At 39.9% G+C, this 19,926-nt stretch overlaps 1 protein-coding gene across 3 annotated transcripts in view; it reads right to left on the minus strand.

The window, feature by feature from the left end:
• gramd2b (GRAM domain containing 2B) overlaps positions 1–19,926 on the minus strand; it is a 52,515-nt gene that overhangs the window by 23,310 nt on the left and 9,279 nt on the right. For all 3 annotated transcript variants that reach the window (XR_013197392.1, XM_077217546.1, XM_077217547.1), the window contains exons 3-10: positions 19,438–19,525; positions 18,948–19,017; positions 18,748–18,851; positions 17,316–17,411; positions 17,164–17,235; positions 17,027–17,086; positions 13,790–13,904; positions 9,871–9,978 (exon numbers count right to left, since the gene is read on the minus strand). Coding sequence is in view for 2 of the 3 variants with exons in the window: in XM_077217546.1 (XP_077073661.1) it covers positions 9,871–9,978; positions 13,790–13,904; positions 17,027–17,086; positions 17,164–17,235; positions 17,316–17,411; positions 18,748–18,851; positions 18,948–19,017; positions 19,438–19,525 (713 nt within the window). In the remaining variant the exon portion in view is untranslated. The remainder of the gene's footprint in view (positions 1–9,870; positions 9,979–13,789; positions 13,905–17,026; positions 17,087–17,163; positions 17,236–17,315; positions 17,412–18,747; positions 18,852–18,947; positions 19,018–19,437; positions 19,526–19,926) is intronic.

Here is a 19,926-nt window from a genome sequence, read left to right on the forward strand (position 1 = left end):
GAGTGTGTTTGATGAGTGAGAGTGTTTGATGAGTGAGTGTGTTTGAGGGTGTGAGTGTGTTTGAGGGTGTGAGTGTGTTTGAGGGTGTGAGTGTGTTTGATGAGTGAGAGTGTGTTTGATTAGTGAGTGTTTGAGGGTGTGAGTGTGTTTGATGAGTGAGAGTGTGTTTGATGAGTAAGAGTGTGTTTGATGAGTGAGTGTGTTTGAGGGAGTGAGTGTGTTTGATGAGTGAGTTTATTTGATGAGTGAGTGTGTTTGAGGGTGTGAGTGTGTTTGATGGGTGAGAGTGTTTTTGATGAGTGAGAGTGTGTTTGATGAGTGAGAGTGTGTTTGAGGGTGTGAGTGTGTTTGATGAGTGAGAGTGTGTTTGATGAGTGAGAGTGTGTTTGATGAGTGAGAGTGTTTGATGAGTGAGAGTGTTTGATGAGTGAGAGTGTTTGATGAGTGAGAGTGTTTGATGAGTGAGAGTGTGTTTGATGAGTGAGAGTGTGTTTGATGAGTGAGAGTGTTTGATGAGGTAGAGTGTGTTTGATGAGTGAGTGTGTTTGAGTGAGTGAGTGTGTTTGATGAGTGAGTGTGTTTGAGGGTGTGAATGTGTTTGATGAGAGAGTGTGTTTGATGAGTGAGTGTGTTTGATGAGTGAGTGTGTTTGATGAGTGAGTGTGTTTGATGAGTGAGTGTGTTTGATGAGTGAGAGTGTGTTTGAGAGTGAGAGTGTGTTTGAGAGTGAGAGAGTGTTTGATGAGTGAGAGTGTGTTTCATGAGTGAGAGTGTGTTTGAGAGTGAGAGTGTGTTTGATGAGTGATTGTGTTTGAGGGTGTGAATGTGTTTGATGAGTGAGAGTGTGTTTGATGAGTGAGAGTGTGTTTGATGAGTGAGAGTGTGTTTGATGTGTGAGTGTGTTTGAGAGTGAGAGTGTGTTTGATGAGTAAGAGTGTGTTTGATGAGTGAGAGTGTGTTTGATGAGTGAGAGTGTGTTTGATGAGTGAGAGTGTGTTTGATGAGTGAGAGTGTGTTTGATGAGTGAGAGGGTGTTTGATGAGTGAGAGGGTGTTTGATGAGTGAGAGTGTGTTTGATGAGTGAGTGTGTTTGATGAGTGAGTGTGTTTGATGAGTGAGTGTGTTTGAAGAGTGAGTGTGTTTGAGGGTGTGTATGTGTTTGATGAGTGAGAGTGTTTGAGAGTGAGAGTGTGTTTGATGAGTGAGAGTGTGTTTGATGAGTGAGAGTGTGTTTGAGGGTGTGAGTGTGTTTGATGAGTGAGAGTGTGTTTGATGAGTGAGAGTGTGTTTGATGAGTGAGAGTGTGTTTGATGAGTGAGAGTGTTTGATGAGTGAGAGTGTTTGATGAGGTAGAGTGTGTTTGATGAGTGAGTGTGTTTGAGGGTGTGAGTGTGTTTGAGAGTTAGAGTGTGTTTGATGAGTGAGACTGTGTTTGATGAGTGAGAGTGTGTTTGATTAGTGAGTGTGTTTGAGGGTGTGAGTGTGTTTGATGAGTGAGAGTGTGTTTGATGAGTAAGAGTGTGTTTGATGAGTGAGAGTGTTTGATGAGGTAGAGTGTGTTTGATGAGTGAGTGTGTTTGATGAGTGAGTGTATTTGATGAGTGAGTGTATTTGAGGGTGTGAGTGTGTTTGATGGGTGAGAGTGTGTTTGATGAGTGAGAGTGTGTTTGATGAGTGAGAGTGTGTTTGATGAGTGAGAGTGTTTGATGAGGTAGAGTGTGTTTGATGAGTGAGAGTGTGTTTGATGAGAGAGTGTGTTTGATGAGTGAGAGTGTTTGATGAGGTAGAGTGTGTTTGATGAGTGAGTGTGTTTGAGGGAGTGAGTGTGTTTGATGAGTGAGTGTGTTTGATGAGTGAGTGTGTGTGATGAGTGAGTGTGTTTGATGAGTGAGTGTGTTTGATGAGTGAGAGTGTGTTTGAGAGTGAGAGTGTGTTTGAGAGTGAGAGTGTGTTTGAGAGTGAGAGTGTGTTTGAGAGTGAGAGTGTTTGATGAGTGAGAGTGTGTTTGATGAGTGAGAGTGTGTTTGATGAGTGAGAGTGTTTGATGAGGTAGAGTGTGTTTGATGAGTGAGTGTGTTTGAGTGAGTGAGTGTGTTTGATGAGTGAGTGTGTTTGAGGGTGTGAATGTGTTTGATGAGAGAGTGTGTTTGATGAGTGAGTGTGTTTGATGAGTGAGTGTGTTTGATGAGTGAGTGTGTTTGATGAGTGAGTGTGTTTGATGAGTGAGAGTGTGTTTGAGAGTGAGAGTGTGTTTGAGAGTGAGAGAGTGTTTGATGAGTGAGAGTGTGTTTCATGAGTGAGAGTGTGTTTGAGAGTGAGAGTGTGTTTGATGAGTGATTGTGTTTGAGGGTGTGAATGTGTTTGATGAGTGAGAGTGTGTTTGATGAGTGAGAGTGTGTTTGATGAGTGAGAGTGTGTTTGATGTGTGAGTGTGTTTGAGAGTGAGAGTGTGTTTGATGAGTGAGAGTGTGTTTGATGAGTGAGAGTGTGTTTGATGAGTGAGAGTGTGTTTGATGAGTGAGAGTGTGTTTGATGAGTGAGAGGGTGTTTGATGAGTGAGAGTGTGTTTGATGAGTGAGAGTGTGTTTGATGAGTGAGTGTGTTTGATGAGTGAGTGTGTTTGATGAGTGAGTGTGTTTGAAGAGTGAGTGTGTTTGAGGGTGTGAATGTGTTTGATGAGTGAGAGTGTTTGAGAGTGAGAGTGTGTTTGATGAGTGAGAGTGTGTTTGATGAGTGAGAGTGTGTTTGATGAGTGAGAGTGTGTTTGATGAGTGAGAGTGTGTTTGAGGGTGTGAGTGTGTTTGATGAGTGAGAGTGTGTTTGATGAGTGAGAGTGTGTTTGATGAGTGAGAGTGTTTGATGAGTGAGAGTGTTTGATGAGTGAGAGTGTTTGATGAGGTAGAGTGTGTTTGATGAGTGAGAGTGTGTTTGAGGGTGTGAGTGTGTTTGAGAGTTAGAGTGTGTTTGATGAGTGAGACTGTGTTTGATGAGTGAGAGTGTGTTTGATTAGTGAGTGTGTTTGAGGGTGTGAGTGTGTTTGATGAGTGAGAGTGTGTTTGATGAGTGAGAGTGTTTGATGAGGTAGAGTGTGTTTGATGAGTGAGTGTGTTTGATGAGTGAGTGTATTTGATGAGTGAGTGTATTTGAGGGTGTGAGTGTGTTTGATGGGTGAGAGTGTGTTTGATGAGTGAGAGTGTGTTTGATGAGTGAGAGTGTTTGATGAGGTAGAGTGTGTTTGATGAGTGAGAGTGTGTTTGATGAGAGAGTGTGTTTGATGAGTGAGAGTGTTTGATGAGGTAGAGTGTGTTTGATGAGTGAGTGTGTTTGAGGGAGTGAGTGTGTTTGATGAGTGAGTGTGTTTGATGAGTGAGTGTGTGTGATGAGTGAGTGTGTTTGATGAGTGAGTGTGTTTGATGAGTGAGAGTGTGTTTGAGAGTGAGAGTGTGTTTGAGAGTGAGAGTGTGTTTGAGAGTGAGAGAGTGTTTGATGAGTGAGAGTGTGTTTCATGAGTGAGTGTGTGTTTCATGAGTGAGTGTGTGTTTGATGAGTGAGTGTGTTTGATGAGTGAGACTGTGTTTGATGAGTGTGAGTGTGTTTGAGAGTGATAGTGTGTTTGATGAGTGAGAGTGTTTGATGAGTGAGTGTGTTTGAGGGTGTGAATGTGTTTGATGAGTGAGAGTGTGTTTGATGAGTGAGAGTGTGTTTGATGAGTGAGTGTTTTTGAGAGTCAGAGTGTGTTTGATGAGTAAGAGTGTGTTTGATGAGTGAGAGTGTGTTTGAGTGAGTGTGTTTGATGAGTGAGTGTGTTTGAGGGAGTGAGTGTCTTTGATGAGTGAGTATGTTTGATGAGTGAGTGTGTTTGAGGGTGTGAATGTGTTTGATGAGTGAGTGTGTTTGATGAGTGAGAGTGTGTTTGAGGGTGTGAATGTGTTTGATGAGTGAGAGTGTTTGAGAGTGAGAGTGTGTTTGATGAGTGAGAGTGTGTTTAATGAGTGAGAGTGTGTTTGAGGGTGTGAATGTGTTTGATGAGTGAGAGTGTGTTTGATGAGTGAGAGTGTTTTATGAGTGAGTGTTTGATGAGGTAGAGTGTGTTTGATGAGTGAGTGTGTTTGAGGGAGTGAGTGTGTTTGAGGGAGTGAGTGTGTTTGAGGGTGTGAGTGTGTTTGAGGGTGTGAGTGTGTTTGATGAGTGAGTGTGTTTGATGAGTGAGTGTGTTTGATGAGTGAGTGTGTGTTTGATGAGTGAGAGTGTGTTTGATGAGTGAGAGTGTGTTTGAGAGTGAGAGTGTGTTTGATGAGTGAGTGTGTTTGATGAGTGAGTGTGTGTTTGAGAGTGAGAGTGTGTTTGAGAGTGTGTTTGATGAGTGAGTGTGTTTGAGTGAGTGTGTTTGAGAGTGAGAGTGTGTTTGAGAGTGAGAGTGTGTTTGATGAGTGAGTGGGTTTGATGAGTGAGTGTGTTTGATGAGTGAGTGTGTGTTTGAGAGTGAGAGTTTGTTTGATGAGTGAGTGTGTTTGATGAGTGAGTGTGTTTGATGAGTGAGTGTGTTTGATGAGTGAGTGTGTTTGATGAGTGAGTGTGTTTGATGAGTGAGTGTGTTTGATGAGTGAGTGTGTTTGATGAGTGAGTGTGTTTGATGAGTGAGTGTGTGTTTGAGAGTGAGAGTGTGTTTGATGAGTGAGTGAGAGTGTGTTTGATGAGTGAGTGTGTTTGATGAGTGAGTGTGTTTGATGAGTGAGTGTGTGTTTGAGAGTGACAGTGTGTTTAAGAGTGAGAGTGTGTTTGATGAGTGAATGTGTTTGATGAGTGAGAGTGTGTTTGATGAGTGAGAGTGTGTTTGAGAGTGAGAGTGTGTTTAAGAGTGAGAGTGTGTTTGATGAGTGAATGTGTTTGATGAGTGAATGTGTTTGATGAGTGAGTGTGCGTTTGAGAGTGAGAGTGTGTTTGAGAGTGAGAGTGTGTTTGAGAGTGAGAGTGTGTTTGAGAGTGAGAGTGTGTTTGAGAGTGAGAGTGTGTTTGAGAGTGAGAGTGTGTTTGATCAGTGAGAGTGTGTTTGAGAGTGAGAGTGTTTGAGGGTGTGAGTGTGTTTGATGAGTGAGAGTGTGTTTGATGAGTGAGAGTGTGTTTGATAAGTCAGAGTGTGTTCGATGAGTTAGAGTGTGTTTGAGGGTGTGAGTGTGTTTGATGAGTGAGTGAGTGTGTGTTTGATGACTGAGAGTGTGTTTGATGAGTGAGTGTGTTTGATGAGTGAGTGTGTTTGATGAGTGAGTGTGTTTGATGAGTGAGAATGTGTTTGATGAGGGAGAATGTGTGTGTTTGAGTTAGAGTGTGTTTGATGAGTGAGAGTGTGTTCGAGAGTGTGTTTGAGAGTGAGAGTGTGTTTGATGAGTGAGAGTGTGTTTGATGAGTCAGTGTGTTTGAGGGTGTGAGTGTGTTTGATGAGTGAGAGTGTGTTTGATAAGTCAGAGTGTGTTTGATGAGTTAGAGTGTGTTTGATGAGTGAGAGTGTGTTTGAGATTGAGAGTGTGTTTGATGAGTGAGAGTGTGTTTGATGAGTGAGAGTGTGTTTGCTGAGTGAGTGTGTTTGCTGAGTGAGTGTGTTTGATGAGTAAATGTGTGTTTGATGAGTGAGAGTGTGTTTGATGAGTGAGAATGTGTTTGATGAGGGAGAATGTGTTTGATGAGTGAGAGTGTGTTTGAGTTAGAGTGTGTTTGATGAGTTAGAGTGTGTTTGAGAGTGAGAGTGTGTTTGAGAGTGTGTTTGAGAGTGTGTTAGATGAGTGAGAGTGTGTTTGATGAGTCAGTGTGTTTGAGGGTGTGAGTGTGTTTGATGAGTGAGAGTGTGTTTGATAAGTCAGAGTGTGTTTGATGAGTTAGAGTGTGTTTGATGAGTGAGAGTGTGTTTGAGATTGAGAGTGTGTTTGATGAGTGAGAGTGTGTTTGATGAGTGAGAGTGTGTTTGATGAGTGAGAGTGTGTTTGATGAGTGAGAGTGTGTTTGATGAGTGAGTGTGTTTGATGAGTGAGAGTGTGTTTGATAAGTCAGAGTGTGTTCGATGAGTTAGAGTGTGTTTGAGGGTGTGAGTGTGTTTGATGAGTGAGAGTGTGTTTGATGAGTGAGAGTGTGTTTGATGAGTTAGAGTGTGTTTGATGAGTCAGAGTGTGTTTGATGAGTGAGAGTGTGTTTGATGAGTGAGAGTGTGTTTGATGAGTGAGAGTGTGTATGATGAGTGAGAGTGTTTGATGAGTGAGAGTGTGTTTGATTAGTGAGTGTGTTTAAGGGTGTGAGTGTGTTTGATGAGTGATAGTGTGTTTGATGAGTTAGAGTGTGTTTGATGAGTCAGAGTGTGTTTGATGAGTGAGAGTGTGTTTGATGAGTGAGAGTGTGTATGATGAGTGAGAGTGTTTGATGAGTGAGTGTGTGTTTGATTAGTGAGTGTGTTTGAGGGTGTGAGTGTGTTTGATGAGTGAGAGTGTGTTTGATGAGTAAGAGTGTGTTTGATGAGTGAGAGTGTTTGATGAGGTAGAGTGTGTTTGATGAGTGAGTGTGTTTGATGAGAGAGTGTATTTGATGAGTGAGAGTGTTTGAGGGTGTGAGTGTGTTTGATGAGTGAGTGTGTTTGAGGGAGTGAGTGTGTTTGATGAGTGAGTGTGTTTGAGGGTGTGAATGTGTTTGATGAGTGAGAGTGTGTTTGATGAGTGAGTGTGTGTGATGAGTGAGTGTGTTTGATGAGTGAGTGTGTTTGATGAGGTAGAGTGTGTTTGAGAGTGAGTGTGTTTGAGAGTGAGAGTGTGTTTGATGAGTGAGTGTGTTTGAGGGTGTGAATGTGTGTTTGATGAGTGAGAGTGTGTTTGATGAGTGAGTGTGTGTGATGAGTGAGTGTGTTTGAGGGTGTGAATGTGTTTGATGAGTGAGAGTGTTTGAGAGTGAGAGTGTGTCTGATGAGTGAGAGTGTGTTTGATGAGTGAGAGTGTGTTTGATGAGTGAGAGTGTGTTTGATGAGTGAGAGTGTGTTTGAGGGTGTGAATGTTTTTGATGAGTGAGAGTGTGTTTGATGAGTGAGAGTGTTTGATGAGTGAGAGTGTTTGATGAGGTAGAGTGTGTTTGAGGGAGTGAGTGTGTTTGAGGGAGTGAGTGTGTTTGAGGGAGTGAGTGTGTTTGAGGGTGTGAGTGTGTTTGAGGGTGTGAGTGTGTTTGAGTAAGTGTGTTTGATGAGTGAGTGTGTTTGATGAGTGAGTGTGTGTTTGATGAGTGAGAGTGTGTTTGAGAGTGAGAGTGTGTTTGAGAGTGTGTTTGATGAGTGAGTGTGTTTGAGAGTGAGAGTGTGTTTGATGAGTGAGTGTGTTTGAGAGTGAGAGTGTGTTTGATGAGTGAGTGGGTTTGATGAGTGAGTGTGTTTGAGAGTGAGAGTTTGTTTGATGAGTGAGTGTGTTTGATGAGTGAGTGTGTTTGATGAGTGAGTGTGTGTTTGAGAGTGAGAGTGTGTTTGATGAGTGAGTGAGAGTGTGTTTGATGAGTGAGTGTGTTTGATGAGTGAGTGTGTTTGATGAGTGAGTGTGTGTTTGAGAGTGACAGTGTGTTTAAGAGTGAGAGTGTGTTTGATGAGTGAATGTGTTTGATGAGTGAATGTGTTTGATTAGTGAGTGTGTGTTTGAGAGTGAGAGTGTGTTTGAGAGTGAATGTGTTTGATGAGTGAATGTGTTTGATGAGTGAATGTGTTTGATGAGTGAGTGTGTGTTTGAGAGTGAGAGTGTGTTTGAGAGTGAGAGTGTGTTTGAGAGTGAGAGTGTGTTTGATCAGTGAGAGTGTGTTTGATCAGTGAGAGTGTGTTTGAGAGTGAGAGTGTGTTTGATCAGTGAGAGTGTGTTTGAGAGTGAGAATGTGTTTGATGAGTGAGTGTGTTTGAGGGTGTGAGTGTGTTTGATGAGTGAGAGTGTGTTTGATGAGTGAGAGTGTGTTTGATAAGTCAGAGTGTTCGATGAGTTAGAGTGTGTTTGAGGGTGTGAGTGTGTTTGATGAGTGAGTGTGTGTTTGATGACTGAGAGTGTGTTTGATGAGTGAGTGTGTTTGATGAGTGAGTGTGTTTCATGAGTGAGTGTGTTTGATGAGTGAGTGTGTTTGATGAGTGAGTGTGTGTTTGATAAGTCAGAGTGTGTTCGATGAGTTAGAGTGTGTTTGAGGGTGTGAGTGTGTTTGATGAGTGAGTGTGTGTTTGATGACTGAGACTGTGTTTGATGACTGAGACTGTGTTTGATGAGTGAGTGTGTTTGATGAGTGAGTGTGTTTGATGAGTGAGTGTGTTTGATGAGTGAGTGTGTTTGATGAGTGAGTGTGTTTGATGAGTGAGTGTGTTTGATGAGTGAGTGTGTTTGATGAGTGAGTGTGTTTGATGAGTGAGTGTGTGTTTGATGAGGGAGAATGTGTTTGATGAGTGAGAATGTGTTTGAGTTAGAGTGTGTTTGATGAGTTAGAGTGTGTTTGAGAGTGAGAGTGTGTTTGATGAGTGAGAGTGTGTTTGATGAGTGAGAGTGTGTTTGATGAGTCAGTGTGTTTGAGGGTGTGAGTGTGTTTGATGAGTGAGAGTGTGTTTGAGAGTGAGAGTGTGTTTGATGAGTGAGAGTGTGTTTGATGAGTCAGTGTGTTTGAGGGTGTGGGTGTGTTTGATGAGTGAGAGTGTGTTTGATGAGTCAGAGTGTGTTTGATGAGTTAGAGTGTGTTTGATGAGTGAGAATGTGTTTGAGATTGAGAGTGTGTTTGATGAGTGAGAGTGTGTTTGATGAGTGAGAGTGTGTTTGATGAGTGAGTGTGTGTTTGATGACTGAGAGTGTGTTTGATGAGTGAGTGTGTTTGCTGAGTGAGTGTTTTTGATGAGTAAATGTGTGTTTGATGAGTGAGAGTGTGTTTGATGAGTGAGAATGTGTTTGATGAGGGAGAATGTGTTTGATGAGTGAGAGTGTGTTTGAGTTAGAGTGTGTTTGATGAGTTAGAGTGTGTTTGAGAGTGAGAGTGTGTTTGAGAGTGAGAGTGTGTTAGATGAGTGAGAGTGTGTTTGATGAGTCAGTGTGTTTGAGGGTGTGAGTGTGTTTGATGAGTGAGAGTGTGTTTGATAAGTCAGAGTGTGTTTGATGAGTTAGAGTGTGTTTGATGAGTGAGAGTGTGTTTGAGATTGAGAGTGTGTTTGATGAGTGAGAGTGTGTTTGATGAGTGAGAGTGTGTTTGATGAGTGAGAGTGTGTTTGATGAGTGAGAGTGTGTTTGATGAGTGAGAGTGTGTTTGATGAGTGAGTGTGTTTGATGAGTGAGAGTGTGTTTGATAAGTCAGAGTGTGTTCGATGAGTTAGAGTGTGTTTGAGGGTGTGAGTGTGTTTGATGAATGAGAGTGTGTTTGATGAGTTAGAGTGTGTTTGAGTCAGAGTGTGTTTGATGAGTGAGAGTGTGTTTGATGAGTCAGAGTGTATGATGAGTGAGAGTGTGTTTGATGAGTGAGAGTGTGTGAGAGTGTGTTTGATGAGTGAGAGTGTGTTTGATGAGTGAGTGTGTTTGATGAGTGAGTGTGTTTGATGAGTGAGTGTGTATGATGAGTGAGAGTGTGTTTGATGAGTGAGAGTGTGTTTGATGAGTGAGAGTGTGTTTGATGAGTGAGAGTGTGTTTGATGAGTGAGAGTGTGTTTGATGAGTGAGAGTGTGTTTGATGAGTGAGTGTGTTTGAGCGAGGGTGTGAGTGTGTTTGATGAGTGAGAGTGTGTTTGAGCGAGGGTGTGAGTGTTTGAGGGTGTGAGTGTGTTTGAGAGTGAGAGTGTGTTTGATGAGTGAGTTAGAGTGTGTTTGAGTGAGTGAGATAGTGAGAGTGTGTGTGTGTGTGTGTGTGTTTTACCAGTGTACGGTAAGTTTGTTTTAGCTTCGATTTCTTGTTGCGGATGAGAATCCAGTTCACCATCTCGTTTAGTCCCTTCAATAAAAGCTTGGGATCGTTTTGGAAATTCTGTGAATGAATCATACAGAGACTCTACAAAAAAATATTCTTTAAGTATGCTTTTAAGTGTACAACTAAGTGCACTTAATTATATTGAAAGTGCACTTGTAGTGTTCTTCAAATCTTAAAAGTATATTTTTTAAACACAGCGCTTGGAGATTCTTTAATATTAATGAAGTAAAAGGCCCCTTAAAAGAGTATGTTTCTAAACACAAAAAGTGCTGTTTGTGATGATGTGAAATTTTAGTAAAATATAAAATGTTTTACTGTAAAGTACATTTTAAATAAAAATGTTTTATAATCTTTTGTCATGCTTTAAAGAAGTGCACTATTGTGATGTGTTGACTAACATACTAAAGGAAATTGTGAAATATTTGTTTTACTGTAAATGCTTCCACACATCCCAGCATGATGAAACTTAGTTACCATTTCAACACTATATGGAGTAAAAATTGCGCCAAAACTCAGAAATCTTTGGAAGATATCACTGAACATTTATTTAACCGTAGCAAAAGTACCGGTGCTGGTCATATAATTAGAATATCATCAAAAAGTTGATTTATTTTAGTAATTCCAGTCAAAAAGTGAAATTTGGATATTATATTCATTCATTACACACAGACTGATATATTTCAAATATCTATTTCATTTAATTGTGATGATTAAAACTGACAAGTAATGAAAATCCCAAATCCAGTATCTCCGAAAATGTAAATATTACTTAAGACCAATACAAAAAAAAGGATTTTTAGAAATGTTGGCCAACTGAAAACTATGAACATGACAAGTATGAGCATGTACAGCACTCAATACTTATTTGGGACTCCTTTTGCCTGAATTACTGCAGCAATGCGGTGTGGCATGGAGTCGATCAGTCTGTGGCACTGACAAAACTGACAAAAGGTCATTGCTAAAGAGGCTGGCTGTTCACAGAGCTCTGTGTCCAAGCACATTAATAGAGAGGCGAAGGGAAGGAAAAGATGTGGTAGAAAAAAGTGTACAAGCAATAGGGATAACCGCACCCTGGAGAGGATTGTGAAACAAAACCCATTCAAAAATGTGGGGGAGATTCACAAAGAGTGGACTGCAGCTGGAGTCAGTGCTTCAAGAGCCACCACACACAGACGTATGCAAGACATGGGTTTCAGCTCTCGCATTCCTTCTGTCAAGCCACTCTTGAACAAGACACAGCGTCAGAAGCGTCTAAAGACAAAAGGAACTGGACTGTTGCTGAGTGGTCCAAAGTTATGTTCTCTGATGAAAGTAAATTTTGCATTTCCTTTGGAAATCAAGGTCCCAGAGTCTGGAGGACAAGAGGAGAGGCACAGAATCCACGTTGCTTGAAGTCCAGTGTAAAGTTTCCACAGTCAGTGATGGTTTGGGGTGCCATGTCATCTGCTGGTGTTGGTCCACTGTGTTTTCTGAGGTCCAAGGTCAACACAGCCGTCTACCAGGAAGTTTTAGAGCACTTCATGCTTCCTGCTGCTGTCCAACTTTATGGAGATGCAGATTTCCTTTTCCAACAGGACTTGGCACCTGCACACAGTGCCAAAGCTACCAGTACCTGGTTTAAGGACCATGGTATCCCTGTTCTTAATTGGCCAGCAAACTCGCCTGATCTTAACCCTATAGAAAATCTATGGGGTATTGTGAAGAGGAAGATGCGATACGCCAGACCCAACAATGCAGAAGAGCTGAAGGCCACTATCAGAGGAACCTGGGTTCTCATAACACCTGAGCAGTGCCTAAGACTGATCGACTCCATGCCACGCCGCATTGCTGCAGTAATTCAGGCAAAAGGAGCCCCAACTAAGTATTGAGTGCTGTACATGCTCATACATGTCATGTTCATACTTTTCAGTTGGCTAACATTTCTAAAAATCCTTTTTTTGTATTGGTCTTAAGTAATATTCTAATTTTCGGAGATACTGAATTTGGGATTTACATTAGTTGTCAGTTTTAATCATCACAATTAAATGAAATAAACTTTTGAAATATATCAGTCTGTGTGTAATGAATGAACATAATATCCTAATTTCACTTTTTGGATGGAATTACTGAAATAAATCAACTTTTTGATGATATTCTAATTATATGACCAGCACCTGTAATGTCTTATGTTAATTTTTCATCTCTGTTTTTTGTTTTTATTTAAAATTAGACAAATCTGATATTATTTTAATCTCCAATCTGTTATTTAAGAGTTGAGATAGTTCTTTAATGCTGATCCAACCAGCAGAAAACACTCGCGGGTTTAAACCCCAGTTGTGCAGGGTTTACACTACGTTACAATGAGCCTCCATTAGAACTATAATATTTTATTTTATACTTTTATGAATTCTATTGAGAAACCATGAGAAAATGGTGAATAAAGACTGAGAGCTTTGAACTATGCTGTTTAGCTGTGTTTTGCAGTGTTTGTTGTCAAACTCAAAAATTATTTTATTTAAAATTATTCAAAGATGGCATTATTTTATATGAAAAAGTTAATTATTGTATTTTATTGAGAAAATATTTTAGTTTGTCTTGAATATTTTTTGATTAGATCAGATAACATTTTAATCTGCCATATGGCCATGTTACAACGGCATGTGTTCAAGGGTAAATCAAGAAACTGTACACTGTAAAAAGTTATTGTTAGTTTAACTTAAAACAGTAAGTTACCTGGTTGCCTTAAAATGTTTAATTAATTTACATTAAAAATGTGAGTTAATACAATGGAGATTGGAAAAAGATTTAAAGTCAGAATTGCGAGACATAAAGTCAGAATTGCGTGTTATAAAGTCAGAATTGCGAGATATAAAGTCGCAATTGCGAGTTATAAAGTCAGAATTGTGAGACATAAAGTCAGATTTGCGTGTTATAAAGTCAGAATTGTGAGACATAAAGTCAGATTTGCGTGTTATAAAGTCAGAATTGCGAGATATAAAGTCAGAATTGCGAGTTATAAAGTCAGAATTGTGAGACAAAGTCAGAATTGCGTGTTATAAAGTCAGCATTGCGAGTTATAAAGTCAGAATTGTGAGACAAAGTCAGAATTGCGTGTTATAAAGTCAGCATTGCGTGTTATAAAGTCAGAATTGTGAGATACAAACTCGGAATTGCGTGATATAAAGTCAGAATTGTGAGATATAAAGTCAGAATTGTGAGATATAAAGTCAGAATTGTGTGTTATAAAGTCAGAATTGCGTGATATAAAGTCAGAATTGTGAGATGTAAAGTCAGAATTGTGAGATATAAACTCGCAATTGCGAGTTATCAAGTCCAATTCTATGGGGGGAAAAAGACAGACTTTTTTCCTCTCAGAATAGTTTATATCACGCAATTCTGACTTTATATCACGCAATTCTGACTTTATATCTCACAATTCTGACTTTATAACTCGCAATTGCGACTTTATATCTCACAATTCTGACTTTATAACACACAATTGCGACTTTATATCACGCAATTCTGACTTTATATCACGCAATTCTGACTTTATAACACGCAATTCTGACTTTATAACACACAATTGCGACTTTATATCACGCAATTCTGACTTTATATCAGAATTGTGAGGTAAAAAGTCGCAATTACCTTTTTTATTTTTCATTCTGTGGCGGAAACAAGCTTCCATACAAAATCACATAAATGAACTAGACGTGTGAAATTAATGTGGTGAAAAATAAAAATTCCCTCAACCTTAAGTAGGTCTACACAAACTGAGAAAGTCTAAAAGCGTTAGGTTGTGCTCCGCCCTCCCCTACTTCTCTTTCTCTACGGGAAGTGAATAAAGACTAGATAACAGCAGACTTCAGTAAGTCATTGAAACACTCACTCAGCGTTTTCACGAATGCCGGTGACTCTGGACAGTCGGAGCTGCTGCTGTCTTCCACAAGCTGAGCCGTGGGTCCGACCGGAGCGTCCACATCCGACAAATCCGCAGGGAAATCCTGCGCACAGACATCATGCAGCGTCTGAATATCCCACAGGAAAACGCTTGGATGTAGGAATGAACTGAAGGGCCCTATTTTAAGGATCTAAGCACATGGTCTAAAGTGCACTTGGGCCGTGTCTGAATCCACTTTTGTTAGTTTAACGAAAGGAAAAATGGTCGGCAGTCCCGGCGCATGGTCTAAACGGGTCGTGCCTATTCTCTTAATGAGTGTTTTGGGCGTAACGTGCAATAAACCAATCAGAGTCTCATCTCACATTCCCTTTAAAGCCAGTTGCGCTGCGCTGTGGCTGATTCGCTATTTACACGGAGGAATTTGCAAGCAGAAACAAACAGAACGCTTCTCCAGAGAGGAAAAGGACCTGCTCCTGCTCGAGGTTATGTGTGTGTGTGTGTGTGTGTGTGTGTGTGTGTGTGTGTGTGTGTGTGTGTGTGTGTGTGTGTGTGTGTGTGTGTGTGTGTGTGTGTGTGTGTGTGAGAGGTTAAAGCGCAAGCAGACCATCTACGGGACCAGCTGGATTCACTATCTTTATGTACACAGCAATTATCTTTTACATTGTAATCCATTTATTTTTAATGTTTGGCATGTGTGTGTGTGTGTGTGTGTGTGTGTAATAAGCAGAGTGTAGCACGTTTTTCAACCGCCTATTGGCGCATATTACTAACGTGCTCTTTAAATAACAAATAAAATATTGCTTGACTTTAGAGCAGGTTTCGATTGGTCAATGGCTCCGTCTATTTCAGTTCCTCAAAACAGCAACACACCAACAATGCGCCTCGTTCTCAGACCAGCAGCTCATGGGCCACAGATGGGCGCATAATATGTATTTGCTATTTAAACAACGTGGCCCAGGACGTGGAAATGAAAAACTGCGTCGGGCTGAAACTAGCGAAACACACTTGCACAATGATAATGCACAGATCCGATCCGATTTTTTGGCCCGACTGTTGACACTCACTTTAGACAAGACTTGAATCTGATGTCTGTGTTTACATTAATTCCCACCAATGATCTTCGGTGATCGTTTTACTATCCACATGGTAGGTCCTCGTTTTGAATGGCCGTGATATTAAAATTATATGTCGGGGAGTCATGATTATTTTCCAGAATGGACAAGATAACAACTGTCATGGCTCATGAATATTTTGCAGCGCAAAATCTGACGGAACAGATATAGTCAATAAAAACAAAATATTTTTCACTTATCTACCTCAGATCTAGAATTCTGAAGTGAAATAAAGTAGCCCAATATATATTTCAAATGAATTAACCAGAGAGCGAGAGCGCGCTCGCACGTAAGCGTACGAGTGAGTACAGTAGTGAAACTTGTTGTGTTAATTACAGTGAAGTTATCACCTCATTGCTGAGAAATATAATGTAGCTTTCAGTAGCGAAGCGGTTTTATTTTAAAAAGTCACGGGCAGAGGTTGAAAACCAGCTCTTGAATGGGTTACACTTTATTTCGATAGTCACTTTAGACATTCTACTAACTATAAGTAACTTTTCAACTACATGTCAACTAACTATCATTAGAGTATTAGTAGGCTGTAGTAGACTGTCAGTAGACTGTTAGGTTAGGGTTAGGTGTTAGGGTTCGGGGTAAGGAGAACAAGTTGACTTGTAGTTGCTAAGTTACTTATAGTCAGTAGAATATCTGTTGGGGGACCAACAAAATAAAGTGTTAGCAGATATTAAGCAGACAGTCTACTAATACTCTAATGATAGTTAGTTGACATGTAGTTGCAAAGTTACTTATAGTTAGTTGAATGTCTAAAGTGGACTATCGCAATAAAGTGTTACCCTTGAATGTTTCGGTGTTCGTGCAATTTCTTTTCTTTACAAAGATAAATATAAAGTTCCCAAAGCTGTGAGTGAGCGCACACAGGCACATCTGCCTCATAACACAACATTAAAAAGCTATCTTTGTGAATAAACGTGTCGTCCTTGCGGTGGCTTGGAATACAAAGAGGAATAATCGGATATGTGTGTTTAGACGGAGGTCGGATGTCCAGATATCTGATACGTCTCTGATTTAAAACCACATTTGGAAGTGGCTCAGATCGGATGCGGAAAAATCGGATCTCATGCGGATTTTTGTGTTTACACGTGTGCAACCAATTCCGATCTGTGTCAGATGTGAGTGAAAGATCGGATTTGTTGCGTCAGTGTAAACACAGCCTATGACACCAAACACGAATAGAGCGTCTGGCGTGTGATTTCCATGTTAAGTCAATGTAAAGCCGCGTTTACGCGGGACTAGATGTCCTGCGGCGCGAATGAGCCGTTTAGCACCGCGCGGTGGACGCGTATTAGATGTCAATTTTTTGCTTTTTACATGCATCCTATTCGCTCTGGAGGCACGAATGGATTCAAAATATTCAAGTGTCCAACTAGTCGCGATAGACATTTGACGCTCTATTCGCGTTCGGTGTGAACGCAGCATAAGGCTGTGGCTGTTCTTGTTTCTTTTTCCTTCAGTGATTGTTAACAGCAGGTGTTCATCATTTATGCTTAATCATCACTTAATTATCTCATTAACTTTAACTCTGATTCAGAGTTACTTTAACACTTTTTAGAGTCGGACCATATCAGATCAAGGTTAATTTAACTCTGGGGATTTTGGACCGGGTGTAAGATAGGGTATAAATTGTAGAGAAAGACTACTTCCCTTTGCACATTTATATTCAAATGCGCATACCTATAGACTAAACACGTAACACGCATGTGCACGCTGTCAGCATTTTCACATATTCGCATTTTTTAAGTTTGCACGGAGATGATATTTTTTTCCCAAAATTATTCAATGCTTGCACCTTGAACCTGTTTCAAAGTTTGCGTTCTCGAACTGTTGTTGTGCAAATGAGCGGCCGGAGCGCTTTAAGTGTTTTCTGTTAGAACGGTGTGTGTTAGCGGCCGCTAAGTTAATAACTAATGATCTTTACAACGGAAGTGAATCAATCAAAACTAACTTTATCTGGACAATAACTTTATTCTAGATCTGCTGTAAAGCCAAAACAATCTCTGTTACTGTAATCTCCTGTTATCACTGTAAAGCTGCTGTGAAACATATTGTTAAAGCGCTGTATAAATGAAGGAGACTAGGGCCCGAAAGGTCTTACCGCGGGCAGAGACGCCGGATCCGCTCTCAGGGTGTTCTGACTGATTCCAGGACTCTTCTCCTGCAGACGGGCCACATTTATCAGAAGCTAAACGATTCAGCTGAACTCAATTTAATGTGTGTGACTGAAGAACTTACAACCAATTGAGGGCACACGGACATCAAAACTTTGAAAGTTGTGTCTCGAGACAGAAACGAAACAAAAACATGCTGGAAAAATCACAATAACAGTGATTAGTAAAACAGCCACAATCACCCGCCGATTCACATGAAAGCCAAACCAGTTTTACCCGCTCGAGTGCTGAAGAAATCACCAGTGCGTTCGGCACCAAGATGGCCGTCTTAGTTTTCTTAATGATGGTCACTGAAGCCACTGGAATTGCAATCTGAAGGAAATGAACAATACGATGAAAAACAGATAATAAAAATATGCTTTAAGAACATTTTGCTGACGTTCCCATTAAATAATAAAAACGTTGTTATTAACGTCAAAACATTTTTTTCTTGGTTATGTGAACGTTAAGGAAACATTACATTGTATCATTCTTCAAACATTATGGGAGTGTTACTTTTGAATGTTCTCTGAAACAAGTAAAAAAAAAAAAAACATTAGAGGGACTTTCAACTGAATGTTTCCGAATGCTTCCATGAACGATTGCTATCGACGTTTGTTCATAACTTTGAGAGAATTTTGCCACGTTCTGAGAACATCTCCTGTCCGCTGGGATATAATATAAAATACTCTACAGTTCAAAAGTTTGGGGTCAGTAAAAGATGTTTAAAATAAATTAATACTTTTATTCATCAAGGACATGTTAAATTGATCAAAAGTGAAAGTAAAGACATTTATAATGTTGCAAAAGATTCTATTTGAAACAAACGCTGTTCTTTTGAACTTTCTATTCATCAAAAAATCCTGAAAAATAAAATATATCACAAAAATATGAACATTTATAATGTTTTTGATCATCAAATCATCATATTATAGTGATTTCTGAAGTATCATGTGACACTGAAGACTGGAGTAATGATGCTGAAAATTCAGCTTTGATCACAGGAATAAATTACACTTTACTATATATTCACATGGAAAACAGCTGATTTACATTATAATAATATTTCACTGTTTTTACTGTATTTTTTAATCAGATAAATGCAGCATTGGTGAGCAGAAGAGACTCTTTCAGAATCTTATGGCTCGTTTCCACTGAGCGGTACGGTACGGTACAGTACAGTTCGGTAAGGTACGCAATTATTTGCGTTTCCACTGTCAAAAGTTGTGAATGGTACCAAAAAGCCAACATTTTTACTGTTGCCTCAAATGTACATGCAGAGCGAGCTGAGTGACGCTTGCACGAATGCGCTGTTCCATTTGGAGAATTACCGGACTCGCGTCCTCAGGAGTCCTTCTGCTGAGAACTTTACATACTTGGTATTGAGAAATGCCTAATGTCGGCGCTTGTCTTCTTGTGACAAACATGCCGAGAAGCAAGGACAAGATCTGCTGTATGCCATCCATTGGTGTTTACTTTGTCGCTTTCTTCTTCGCGCGAAAATGACGTTGATGGCTTCTTTCCGGCAAACACCACGCCTATCAAGTAGGGTACTGTTGGCGGTGGAAACGCTAGCTGGATCATGGTTTACTGACCCGAACCGTACTGTACCGTACCGTACTGCTCAGTGGAAACGAGCCATTACTGACCTCAAAGTTTCAGGTTTTACCTTAGTGTCTTTTCCGAACACTTTGGAATGGAAACAGATCCAGTTGTCGGATACAAACAGCCGCCCCTGGTACAGGATGTCCTTCTGCAGGGCGCATGTGTAACCTGGCACACCACGCAGGAATAAACCAATCAAAGCTTCTGTGTGTGTTCATTAAAAGTGAAATAATCATGGTCAAACATCAAACTGACAATACGTACTCTGTCTCAGATGTTCATCTTCGCTAATGTCTTTAAAAACTTTGTGGTACTGGGAATTAGTGCGCAGAGACTGAAACACAACACAAACGGTTAAATCGGGTTCCATATATATATATATATATATATAGAGAGAGCTCTAGGGTTCTTGACTCAGTTTTAAAGAACCATTTGCACCACTATATAAGGAGAAATCTTGCATAATATATTCATGTTTAACAGGTTATTTTAATATTTTTCTAGAGATGAAGTATGTTTATGAATTCATTAATTCATCAAATTAAATGAAAAACAAAAATGAATAAAAACAACATTAAATAATCAAAACTAAATCCATAAAAGGATCCCATGATGGAATCTATTTGTGAAGCGCCTGACGGAACCTTTAAGGTTCCATATAGAACCTTTTCTTGTGGATTGAAAATCACAGTTAACATTGTAAATAAAATTGTCCATGTAAACAGTGGTGAACAGTGGAGGAACACAGACGCACATGACAGGACTGCGGTTTTCTGCGTTCACACTTGGATTCAGAGTCACTCTGGACTTGCAGAAGAAGTGAAGGATCAAGTGTTTTGGATCTGAATCAAGAGAAGCACAGACAAATCTGGAGTGAAGCTGTTGTGTGAACGCATTAGACTTATTTAAAACCATATTTACACTGAAAAACAAACTTTGAGATGTTTGTGTTTTCCAGCACAAATATCTCAACATTCTTAGATCAAGATACTGGAGAATCAAACTTTTTTTTTTTTTTAAATGACGTGAGTTTGAGCTTAAAACAAAAACAAATATCAGCCAATGGAATCAGAAAAATAATCTTAATTCAAAGATTATTTTTTCTGACCCCATTTGTTCTTGTTTTAAACATAAATTTGCTTAATTTTTATGCATTTTTCATTTAACAAGTCTTGTTATCTTCAGTCATTTTGCTTCTTCTCCAGTAAATGTATCTTGATTTAAGAATGTTTAGATATTTGTG

The sequence above is a fragment of the Siphateles boraxobius genome, unplaced genomic scaffold, assembly GCF_051911475.1.
Source record: "Siphateles boraxobius isolate OS27281-9 unplaced genomic scaffold, OSU_SipBor_1 74, whole genome shotgun sequence".
Lineage (NCBI taxonomy): Eukaryota > Metazoa > Chordata > Actinopteri > Cypriniformes > Leuciscidae > Siphateles > Siphateles boraxobius.